The following is an 11,896-nucleotide window of genomic DNA, read 5'->3' on the forward strand; positions in this document are numbered from 1 at the left end:
GGGTTTTGTTATTCGGGACCCTACCTCCAGGGTTGTGGCGGCAGGAGGCTGTCAGGTATTTGACTGTACGGTCCCTGGAGCGGAGCTGAGAGCTGCCTGGGCGGGTCTTCGACACGCTCAGCATGTGCTCTCAGCTAGATCTGTCATCTTGGAGGGTGACTCGGCTACGGTCATTAGTTGGATCCAGGGGGGTCTGAGAGCCGGTGCTGCCGACCATCCCTTGGTCCGCAATATCGGGTTGATGACGAGGGACGGAGGGGTGGTTCAGGCGAAGCATGTGTTTTGAGAAGCTAATGGGGCTGCGGATTGGGTGGCCATGTATGTGGCCAACCATGCCGGGAGCACCTTATGGGCTGGGGACGGGGAGCTGCCTCGGGAGCTCCGGGATGTCTTGTTTTCCGATTTTATTGGGTGTATCCGTACACGTGTTGTATAGATCGCCCGGTTTAGCAAAAAAAAAAAAAAAAAGCATTTCACAAAATATATATTGATAAGAAGTTAATGAAGTATAATGCATGGTGGTTACAAGATGACACTATTGCAAATTGCATAAACATCGATTATTCTCTAGAAGGTAAGCTAGAATTGATTACCATGTTTTGAAATTCTCACTGCCAAAAATAATGCCTTATGTCTCATGGACTAGACAAATTTGGAGTACCTATCCTTTAGGCGAAACAACAATACAATATGGTTGATTTTGAACATACATCCACATTTTCACCAAAAAAAAAACATACATCCACTTAATCTAGAGCTCACAAAATGGTGCCCCTTATTTCACTTTCCCTGGGCTAGAAAACGGTGATTAAAAGGTGTCACTGTTGCAAATAATTCCAGTCCCTGCATTGATCAATGGATTTAGAAGTTGCATTAACGTTCTCAAGTTCAGAATTTTCTCTGGAAGATAAGCTGGAATCTTCTCTCTATGGTGTTGTGGTGGGACGCCAATACAATCCACTAGATTTCAAATCCAGTTCATGATCATCTTTACTTTTGAGCATAGTACTACAAATTTATTTTTTACAATACAATAAATAATATGATAGAAAAAGAAAAGAGAATAAAAAAGTAAGAGGAAAAAAGAAAAGAAAAGATTGCCTTGCTTGGGCTGGGTTAGGTCTAATTGTCCGGTCAACTAGCCGAAGTCTTGACTTAAAAAAGAAAAAAGCCCAGCCCAGTAAGGGATTGGAAAATAGACATTTCCGGGAGATTCTGTGGAGTTGATTAATTTCTTCGATCAGCTTCACGAGGTCGCGGGCTGTAATTCGATAGCCTCTCTCTTCGACCTCCATCAAAACTTCTAGGGTTAGGGTTTTGGAATCTCTTCTGCGATCTCCGAATTGAGAAAGGAGTGAAGAAAGATGTGGCACGAGGCGCGGAGGTCGGAGAGGAAGGTCCACGACCTGATGGACGCGGCCCGGAAGCGGGCGCAGCGGCGCGCGCTCTTCCTCGCCAAGCGGCGGGGCGACCCCCAGCAGTCGCTCCAGATCGTCGGATCTCGATGCCGCGTCTACCGCGACGATGGCCTCTACCAGGCCGCCCAGGACCAGCAGGGCCTGTACGTCCTCCCTCTCCCCCCTCCCCTAGAAAAAAATTCTAAAGTGTTTTTCCCCGTTGTTTCGTTATGGGGTGTTTGATTTTTTGTTTGATGCCTGGGTGTATATCTGAAGGTTTAAAGCTCTTGGTCTCATGGTGATTTTTTTCTTCTTCTTTTGATTTCATATCCTATCCGTTAATGAAAAGTTTCATCTAGGCGATGTACAAATGATTTTATCGTATACAATCGATTGATATTACTCTTAAGCCAAAAACAGAAATTTGAAAAAGGTGTTCATGGGCATAGGTTCGATTGTGTTTGAATTTGGAAATCTTTTGCTACTACTATGAATTGACTTTCTACATTGTACCACTCTGTTAAGTTATTTCATGTTGAATTAATGGGCAAAGAAAGAGAAAAAATACTTATGCTTAAATTTGTTTTGCTTTTCTCAGTAATCTGAAACAGAAAAGCAAATAACATTGCTATCCTATTCCAGACAACAAAGAAAAATAAAATTGAAGACCACTTTCAAGAGATGATGATCATTCAATCTTAATGTGTGATTAAGTTTTGATAATACAGGCAGGAACCTGTGCAGAGCTGTTAATTATTTCTGCATGGCTCACTGAGATAAAGAATTTGTTGATTTATAAATCAACACATCATTTTAGTCTCATTGGCGACGCTGGTATTCCACCATGCCTCAACAACATATTTAGCAATAGGGTTTTGCTTGCCATCAAGCTTTGATTCATGACATACCACATCAAGGTTGATTTGAGAGGCATTTATTGATCAGGATCCATTTATCAAATCCTTTCAAGGTTCTTGTGAAAATATAGAATTTTATCATTCACCACAATTTTTCTGTAACTTTAGAGAAAGAAAAATTCATTCACTTCTTGAATTCAATCTAAGCTCTGAATGCCAATTTTGGCATTTTGTTTATACCTTTTGCGTTCTCATACCGAGAAAAAAAACAAATCCTGTTTTGCCAAGTGTCTCTATCCCAAGTGATTTCTAACTTATCATTTTCTTAATTGATAGCATCCAGCTTGCGAACACATGTATAAGACGCTCACCTATGAGGGAGTGAAAACACCAAAGAGGACCAGTTGGTTGGACCCTGTATGGCCCAGGTCAATACCTAAGCAGATGCTTAAGGAGTTAAATCTCCAAGTCATGAAATATGCATTTCTATGCTGCTCTATAAGAATAAGAATAAGAAGAATGCAGCATAACAGAAAGAAGAAGGCGGCAGCAGCAGCACTGCTGCCACCATAGTAGTCAAGAGGAGGTGGCGGCTGCAGAAAAAAAGATAAATGTAAAGGGACGTAATAGAGGAAAGGGTGGTGGTCATTCAGAGGCAGTAGCAGAAGAATAAGAATAATAAAATTCAGAGAAAGAAGAATGGCAAGGAGAAAAAAAAGAATATGAAATCTGACTAAATGAAGACATTGAATTGATTAATATGGTGCTTTCTTTGCTTAGATGACTGCCCAAAACATTCATTATAGGAAAGTTTCTTAGATATCTTAATTTTGTTAGAATTTAGAAAACCTAGAAAGGATTGCTTGGGTAGTTTTATGTAATAAATGGGGGAAGAATTGTTGTTACATTATCAAATATTAACTGAAATATAATGAGTTTGAGTAATTTACCCTTGGCTTAGAAGTTGTAAAACAAGTAGCTTTAACATGAGCAGTACCTCATTCTCTCATGATGTCTGATTGCCATTATTTTTCACATGAATGAATTGTGTTAAAAGTGTATTTTTGTTTCTATTGCAGGATACCATGGAATGGAAAACAGGATATTTTGATTGACAGGTATATCTTTTAACCTTTTAACCTTTTCATAGATCATGACAGCTCTGACCTAATTCGCTACATTGGTGGACAGATTTGATGGTCGTGCTTTGCTTGATTTCATTCGAGACTCTAGTTCTAGGCCTTTTCGAGTTCAAGAGAAGACTGAGGAAGAAGAAGAGTTAGAAGAGTTTGTTAATTTTGAGCGTTATCGGGATTTAATTAAGCATCGGCGTAGAGGATGTCGGTAGTTCTTGATTTTTTTAAAAATTCCATATTAGTGCTTTAAGAATTTCAATTTTCCCATCTAATTCCAATTTCTGTGGGTGATGTTTAAATTTTCTCATTGTCAATACTGACTTTTTTGTCTAATGACAACAATACTAAATTATCTGAACTCTGTTTATGTGCAAAATAATATCTATCCACAGTTACTGATGAGGAGGGTTTGCAACATGTTCACCAAGAATTGGAGGCAAAGACTGCTGTTCCCTTTGCTTTGGAGAGGTATGGATGACTTCTTTTTCTTGAAGATTTTGATATGATAGAGCACTTTTATATCTTCTGTCTCTTATGAGTGAGAATTCTTGAATTCCCAATTCAAAAATTAAATATTTTTCAAAGTTGGGGTTCTATGTGCATAAAACCTAGGGGTGCAAATGAGGCGAGCTGCTTGCGAGCTGCTCGAGCTCAACTCAGGTCCAAGCTCGATTCAACTCAACTCTGTTACCGGGCTCGAGTAGCTTGAATAGTTTGCCGAGTTGGGCTCGAGTAGCAAAATACTCAACTCAAAGTCTCGTGAGCCTAGTCGAGTATATATTTTTTTAATAGTATTGTTTTTTATTTATAATATATTATTAGTTTAATATTTTAAAAATATAATGTAATGTTACATTTTGTTTTAACTATATTTTTAAATTATGACCAAGGCTCGAATTTGAGCTCGAGTATGGCTCAGTTGATTTTCGAGTTGAGTCGATCTCGAGTGTTGCCCTTTTTTTTTTGTCGAATCAAGTTTGAGCTTGGATATTGAGGCTCGATCGATCTTGAATTGAGTTTTGAGCCTAAATATTTTGAATCAAGTTGAGCTCGAGCCTCTACTCGACTTGACTCAGCTCGATTGCACCCCTAATAAAACCTATGGATAATATTCTTGAGCTTGTTGGTCATGTTGCTAATTCAAGCATAATTCTCTAACTAAAATAAGTATTTAATGTGTAGTATTTTTCCACTGTCTTGCGGTATGCCTCTTTATACCTTACAACTTGCTGTAACCAGCAATGTTCGAATGGCTACACTCGGAACATAATTCATTTTGGCAATGGTTTAGATATGTTTCTTGTACTTACCTCCACTGATTGCAGTGGACTAAAGATTCCTTAAGTTACACTTAAGCATTCATGGTGTAGGTGAGAATGGCTTTCTTTTATAATAGGTGCACACACAACTCATAGGATGTGTCCCAAAGGATGTGCGCTACTTTGCATAAGAGTCATGATTTCTGATACATTGGTTCCTGCAACTGATTTACTGCCGGTACCATGTGGTCTCTTTCCTATATGATCACGTAAATTTGAATGTATCAACACGATTTGTAGGGGTAGCAACATGCAATCCAATTTAATTTTGTGCCTAAATCTTCATCTTTGCGGCGCATATGGCAACACACTTCAGTTGGAGTACCATACATGTTCGGTGTATACCTTTTTTTTTTTGAGACTACTGCCTTTCTTATTAGCATTCAAACAAATTGGTAGGGAGTATAGCTTTTATCATTATCTTCAAAAGATGTAATTTCATGTATTCTAAAAATATGAGTGTGTTCTTTGTATCTAGTTAATTTGCTGTGCTATGCACATTGCCGCAACTCTTTTTTTGTATGTTATAATAATTTAATTTATTCCACACAGACCACATTCATTACAAGCTCCAGCGAGCAAAGGTTCATACTCGCAGGTGGGGTTCTCCTACAAAGGCGATGGTAATGAAGAATCCCATCATCTGGACAGCGATGATGAGGATGAAGATGATGAAGATGATGATGATGAGAAAGACTTCAGTAGTGATGATAGTAATGACGAAGGAATGGAAAAGATTGCAAAAGAATTTGGTGTCAAGAGATATAACTGGCTAGTTTACATGGATAAAAAAGCCAAGGAGGAAGAGAAACGACAGAAAGAAGTAATTAAAGGGGATCCGGCAATTGTAAGTTTGCTAGCAGATGTAAAGATCTTTTGAGTTGGTTGGTTGCAGATGTGCTTACCACCACTGTTGTGGGACTTACATTTCTAAAATTGGCAGAGAAAATTGAGTCGCAAGGAAAGAAGGAAAGCTTCTCAGATGGAAAGGGAAAGAGAGAGGGAAGCAGCACGTTCAATTGGAAGAGCACCCCATCATGATCCCTACAGGTAAAAGGCAGACAGAATTTTAAATTTTCCTGGTAATTGAATGCTAAGGTCATATTTTTCAATAGCTATGTTTCGTGTATTGATTGTTGTGCAATGTCATTGCTAATTATGCCGATGGGAACATCCATGATTCAGGGAGCCACGGCGAAGTCCCACATATGAAGCTTATCCTCGCTCCAGAATGTATGCAACAATTATTTAAGATGCTATTGTTTATCATTTTTGAGGTATACTTTTCGAGTGCTACATTTTATTTTCAGCTATACCTTTTCTTTTTGACAGGTCCAGATCCAGGTCACAATCATATTCACCTTCACATTCAAGACGACATGATCGCAGTTCTCATGCTGATAATGGACATCGGAGCAAGCCAAAGCCGCCCAAAATTGAGTATATTACAGAATTTGGAGGTTCAACTGACATGGATGACCAAAAAGTGGAAGGAATCTCCCCACCATCATCTCCATTGCAAGCTGATCTACTGAACCGGTCGGGGCACTCGACCTTTAATTCTTGCAAAGATAGGGCAATGTTTTCTCTGCTGCAGCTTATTCTGGTGCTCTTTCTGGTTTCCTAAAGCTGAATATATGGGGTCTGGGGGTAGGTGAAGCCCAGGTTTGACAGCATGGTCTGGGGGAGGGGGATTAGGATAGGGTTGGCTAGGTTAGATTGGGAGCTGTATGAGCTCTTTGGGATCATCTATTTGCCTTCTTCAACGCACAATTGCAGTTCTTTTGTAAAATATATCTATTCAACCACTTCCCAAGCCTCGTTAGAAGGTTTCAAAATGTTACCGTGGGTATCTCTAATGTTTCTTGCATGTTTGCAGGTCATCTGGTAGTCAAATTCTTGAGGCACTTCATGTTGATCCTGCATCTGCTCTATCCCTCGAACGGGAAAAGAGTACCAGAATGTCGAAACCATCAGTCAGGTAGATCATCAACTACCTGTACCTTTCTAGCTGTGTTGTTGTGGTGGGTGCAGATTATGGTGGGTGTAAGTTGAAGTCTGCCTTTACCTGAACTACCGATGAAACCTTAAATACGTCCTTGTAGAATCCTTGCATCCTAGACTGATGTCTCAATTTTGGGCCCCCCATTCAACTAGGGCACTTGGCCCAGCTTTGGGTCAGATGGGAGCAACGACTGGTTGGATTTGAGCTACAAGTTATATTTCTAATGGTTTTTAATATATACAGGATCATTATTCTAATAGTAAGATGTTTTACCATTTTGTTAAGTTAGGATTTATATTGATAGCATGAGTGCTCTCTGAATTTCTGACTTTGCAAGTTCTGATTTTTGAGTGCCAGCACATCATCATCAGCAATAGCGAAACTAAGCAAGACTGCTACTGGGGGTCCTTTAAAAACCCAACTAGGTGAAAAGAAAGAAACTCCACAGGAACGTCTGAAAAGGATAATGAGTAAACAACTGAATAAACAAAGTAAGGTTTCTGACTTGTCTGAGCCAGCAGCAACAAATGATTCTGTTAACAATGCAAGCATATGTTGTGGGCTATATGTATTTATAAAGTCATGCTCTGTTAAAATGAAAACATATTTTATGGGTTATGATTAATTATAAAATCCTCGACAGTCTTAGCTGTGCAATTGATTCTGGCATGTGGCTATTGATGATTATGCCCTGCAGTTCGAAAAGATACTGCTGCCGAGATGGCGAAGAAGCGGGAGCTGGAACGCCAGAGGCAGGAAAAGCTTGCAGAAACAAGTAGAATAAGTCGCTACAGGTATCGTAGCCGTAGCAGAAGCCGGAGCTGTTCTCCACCAAGGTACATTTCCCAGTAAAACTGGATTACTTCTTTCTGTTCTACTTTTCAGTGAGCTTGTTATATGGAAATTTCATTGTGAGACTGATGAATCTAGCAGTCAACTAAAGATCATTAGATATCATAGAGGGTTAGTGTTACTTTCTGTCAGTATGTTGCAAAAATTATTTCTACTAATAAAGTGGGTTCTTAACCATGTGACCATAATATTACCTGTTTGGTAGCAGCTTAAAGGTATCCTTTTTTGCTTTTAAGCTTATTTTTGACATGCTCTTATCAATGATAACAAATTTTTATCTCAGCCAATATAGTTAAATTTAATTGGTTAAAATGAATATTCTTCGAGTCCCATCTCTTGACTGCCATCTGAATTTGTTGCAGGTCTCATCTTTTTCAATATTTTTAAAACGAGTTCAAGCTATACATAAACCTGTCATCTTAATCAGTTATCTATCATTTTGCCCACCATTGGTGCAACATCAAGTTTCCATCCCAATTGAAATCCAAGCTGTTCTTAATGGTTCTATACTTTTATCACTTATGCACCTTAGCATGCTTTGTGCTCATTGCATGGATTAACACCTTCTTGACTTAGTATTCAATAATGCTAGTTTTGTCAGAATATGACTTGTAGGTGATATCCATGCAAATTCTTAAAGGAACAATATTCATCTTATTATGTAAAGGTGGTCCATGAGGCTCCCGCTATTGCGGCATCTAGGGTGGTTAGATGTTACACAGCCTTACCCTGTGTGCGGAGAAACTATTTCCATGTTTCAAATCAATGAGCTTTAGGTCATAGTGGAGCAACCTTACTGTTATGCCAGGCTCTCCCTTTATCTTCCTGTACATTTGTGTAAATATTTCACAAGGTTACTAGGTAATGATGACTCTTTGCTTGCGGCCTAGTTTTTGTTGCATTTCCACAAAAATCTTTTTTATAAACTATGTTTTGGGTTTGGTTGGTCTGAATGTAATAATTCTTTCCAATGTAACATACCAAGATTTAAGTTTATTAATAGTGTTATTGATTATTTGAAAAGCTTTCTGGATAACGTGTCCGTTAAGCTGCCTAATATATCAGCTATCCATCCAACTTGAATATGTTATTGAGGAGTTTGCAGCATATAGTCAAACTTAAGCAGTTGGTCCACCAGGACTGAAATCTCAGTTAGCCTACACAAGCACCGTTATCCAACTGTTAGCGAACAATGAGGTTCTTATGTGCCTGGATTGCAAGAGTTGGTTGTGTTTTGGTCAAAAATATTTTGTGGCTTTGAAACCTTTCTTGCATGTTGAGAAATTTCTTAGTAATGTTAGCACACCAGTCATATGTTAAGCTGCACATTTGTACATTAAGTTGCACATTGTACTACGTTTCATTGTGTTGATTCCTTTTCAAGGTTCCCTAGACCTTTGTGGTGATAGTGTTATCATGGTTTCTGATGTCATCCTTGAGCTGATTATTCATTAAATAAATATTGCTGTAGTTTTTCTTTATGGTGATTTTGAAAAGAAATCCACATCGATCAGCAATATATGGCATGAGGTGATTGTCCTTGATTGGCAAACCTATTATTTCCATGTATACAGCAGGCTTGGAAAATGCTGCAATGTACTATATGATATGGTTAAATTGCCATTTCATAGCTCAGTTACCACGAGTGGCTACATATTGTTGGATGTAAGGTGTTTCATACTTGAACCTCAACATGAAGAATGTTATGAAATTTGGTGGTGTTCTTTTGTCAATACTATGAGTTTTTTTTTCTTTTTTTGTTTATTTTTGTGCTGACAGTCACTCCACAGTAAGCAGAGATCAAGTCAGTCTAGTTTCTTAGAGAAGCCTGCTATACTAGAGCAATTGCAAATATTAGGGCAAATACTTGGCCACCAGTTAATCGGCTTAACTGAGGAACACTATTATGAGCCCGTTATGCATTATCTTATACCATGCTAGACATTATGTGTGTATTGGAATTCTCAGCCTTTAGCCTTGGTAACTTCTTTTATGGATTATGGGGGGAGCAATTATATACCTAAGGGGGCTCGCGCCAATTTTTCTACATTGACTTTCAGATCAATGGCAGACAAGCACTAGAGCTGCAATGTTTTAGAAGCCAAGGCAGACATGCATGTCCAGTTTTAATTGATCTGTGGGAATTTGTTACTTTAGCAGTCGATGCATGAAAGAGCAGAATGATTTCGGAATTTGTCGTCGAATGTCCTGATATCAACTGATCAGTGTTAGCTGTCAAAGCCATGACGGTCAAATGGCAAAATTATACGTGATTTAATTATAATAGCATAGCTCTTCTGGGAGATCTATAAGCATGGCATGGGACAAATATGTTAGGTCAGGTTTTGCTCAAACTTCTTGTTCAACCTGAATGCTTTCAGTATACTTTCCTATAGGTTGCAATAGGAAGTAGGTTTTCATTGATCAGTGGTCTGAGCTTCTGTCACATGTGCAAGATTTTAAAATAGGTTCTTCATTCTCTTTATTATGAAGTTCGTCAATGAGGTGTTTTTATTTGATGTACGGCATCTCATTCCAAAGTAGAACTCCATTAAACCAAGTATAACTGGATTTCTAGTCGGTTATAGTATGGGAAAAATCATGAACTGTTCGATGGTGAGTTGTGTGTGGAGATTAGTTTTCAATATTTAATTAGTTTGATAGCTGCTACTTGTGATAAGCTCCTTATCACATTCTTTTACATAATTCTTCAATAACCTTCACTCCTCTTGTGCTAATTTAAGTGATCTTCATGTAGAAATAATTGGGAGTTGCTTCAATTTTGGTGTTATTACTTGGATAAACAATTAGGTCAGTTCATTTTACTAGATAATCAACCAATTCTGATTGCAAGGTGGCTTTATCCATGTTGTGCATGATGTGTTTAGGTGGTGGGGGAGACTGATCATATCCGTTAACTTGGCAGCCTTGATAATGAAGTAATTGAGCTGTATCTTTCCATTATGTGCGGGGGTTGTCTGATCTGCGTGCATGTGCGTGCATGAGATCATCCTTACCCATTTAAGTATCCAGATGCAAAGCTCAAAAATAAGCCTTCCAAAGACAAATTCTGTCCCCTGACAGCATTCACCATTCACCAACCTTTCTGCCTCTAAATTTCCATCTTGAATCCTGATGCATCAGTGAGACTTTTCAATCTACAAACCAGATGAAGAGAACAAATTTCTTCTATCATAGGTTGAAAGGCATTCCAAATATATCAAAATCAGGTTCCACCGACAAAGTCCAAAAGCAGTCTCGTATCAATATATGTTAGGTTACTGACTGCATCTGATCCTTGTGGCCCATTGCCAGCAGTTTGAATAGGAACATCAGTGATATTGAATTGAACTCCATAATATTTTAAGCTAATTTTTCTGTAAGTTTGGAGCTATTTTGATTCTGCATTTCATTTTTCTAGCGCCGGCTCTAAGATGCCCAATATGTTTTTTGAGTTTCTCTATATCGAAGTTTCCTGTTATAGGCTGGTGATGACATAATTCATGTGTTTGTTGACAGAAGACGACAACATGGTAGAAGCTGCAGCAGGAGCAGGAGCAGGAGCAGGAGCAGGAGCCCTCGTCGATACTACTCCAGATCGCGTTCCCGTTCTTTCTCCCGATCACGTTCCCCAAGGTAATCACATCTCTCAGGTACTCTGATATCTCGAGTTGATTGTGTTATACCCATGTCAGATTTTTATGAACTTGGGTTCTTGAGGAGATTCTGCTGTCGCAGGTTACGAAGTCGGTCCAGACACTGAAGCATTGTGATTAAGCTAAAGTGGATTCTGATAGTTTTGTAAGCTATCTTTATAGGATTCTGGGCTGTATGTGAATTCAATTCTGCCTGATTAACATTCACTGCCCTTGTTCTTCGGTGTTAGTATTGATCATGTTTTGTGTAAAGAACATGTCAGCAAGAGGTTCTCTGCATGAAACTCTGCATCTTTCTTGGTAACTCCATTTGAGGGAACTCTCTCTCTCTAAACACCTATATTTTTAGGACCTTTTTTTATGCCATCGTCAAAATCTTTCCAGTAGAATGCAGATAAACACAGCAAATGATAGATGCTTTACCAGATGAACCTTTTCCGTTCAGGAAATGGGGCATATGTCCTAATATAAGTTCTCAAATCATAAAAAGCTTGTGAAGGAAATCTAATCTCCTGGTATCCTGGAAAATATCTTAAAAAATGCCAATTCCTGTGGTACGTAAGTGGAGATGTTGTTGCAGTAGGTGCTGCAGCGGTAAGAGATGCTTCGTGCTACCGGCTTCATTTCAATGCTTGATGTTGTACAAGTGAAAGTCTTGATCCAAACCTGCATGA

General features: G+C 38.8%; 1 protein-coding gene across 4 annotated transcripts; it reads left to right on the top strand.

Moving 5' to 3' along the window:
• The first annotated feature begins 1,184 nt into the window (after positions 1 to 1,184).
• On the top strand, positions 1,185 to 11,506 carry LOC103718301 (CLK4-associating serine/arginine-rich protein). Of its 4 annotated transcripts, none has more exons than XM_008807053.6 (13): positions 1,185 to 1,561; positions 3,334 to 3,372; positions 3,446 to 3,594; positions 3,783 to 3,858; positions 5,262 to 5,556; positions 5,653 to 5,759; positions 5,895 to 5,942; positions 6,042 to 6,248; positions 6,589 to 6,690; positions 7,066 to 7,205; positions 7,412 to 7,550; positions 11,086 to 11,202; positions 11,305 to 11,506. In XM_008807053.6, the coding sequence occupies exons 1-13, from the start codon at positions 1,365 to 1,367 to the stop codon at positions 11,327 to 11,329; spliced, it is 1,641 nt and encodes a 546-aa protein (XP_008805275.2). In that variant the 5' UTR covers positions 1,185 to 1,364; the 3' UTR covers positions 11,330 to 11,506. The 4 variants fall into 4 exon arrangements, with proteins under 4 accessions (XP_008805275.2, XP_008805276.2, XP_008805277.2 ...); XM_008807054.6 differs by having other exon boundaries at positions 11,089 to 11,202; XM_008807055.6 differs by having other exon boundaries at positions 7,072 to 7,205.
• The last annotated feature ends 390 nt before the right edge of the window (positions 11,507 to 11,896 follow it).

This window comes from Phoenix dactylifera, chromosome 5 (assembly GCF_051530095.1).
Source record: "Phoenix dactylifera cultivar Ajwa chromosome 5, Ajwa_hap1_PhDact_Kaust_v1.1, whole genome shotgun sequence".
Classification (NCBI taxonomy): Eukaryota; Viridiplantae; Streptophyta; class Magnoliopsida; order Arecales; family Arecaceae; genus Phoenix; species Phoenix dactylifera.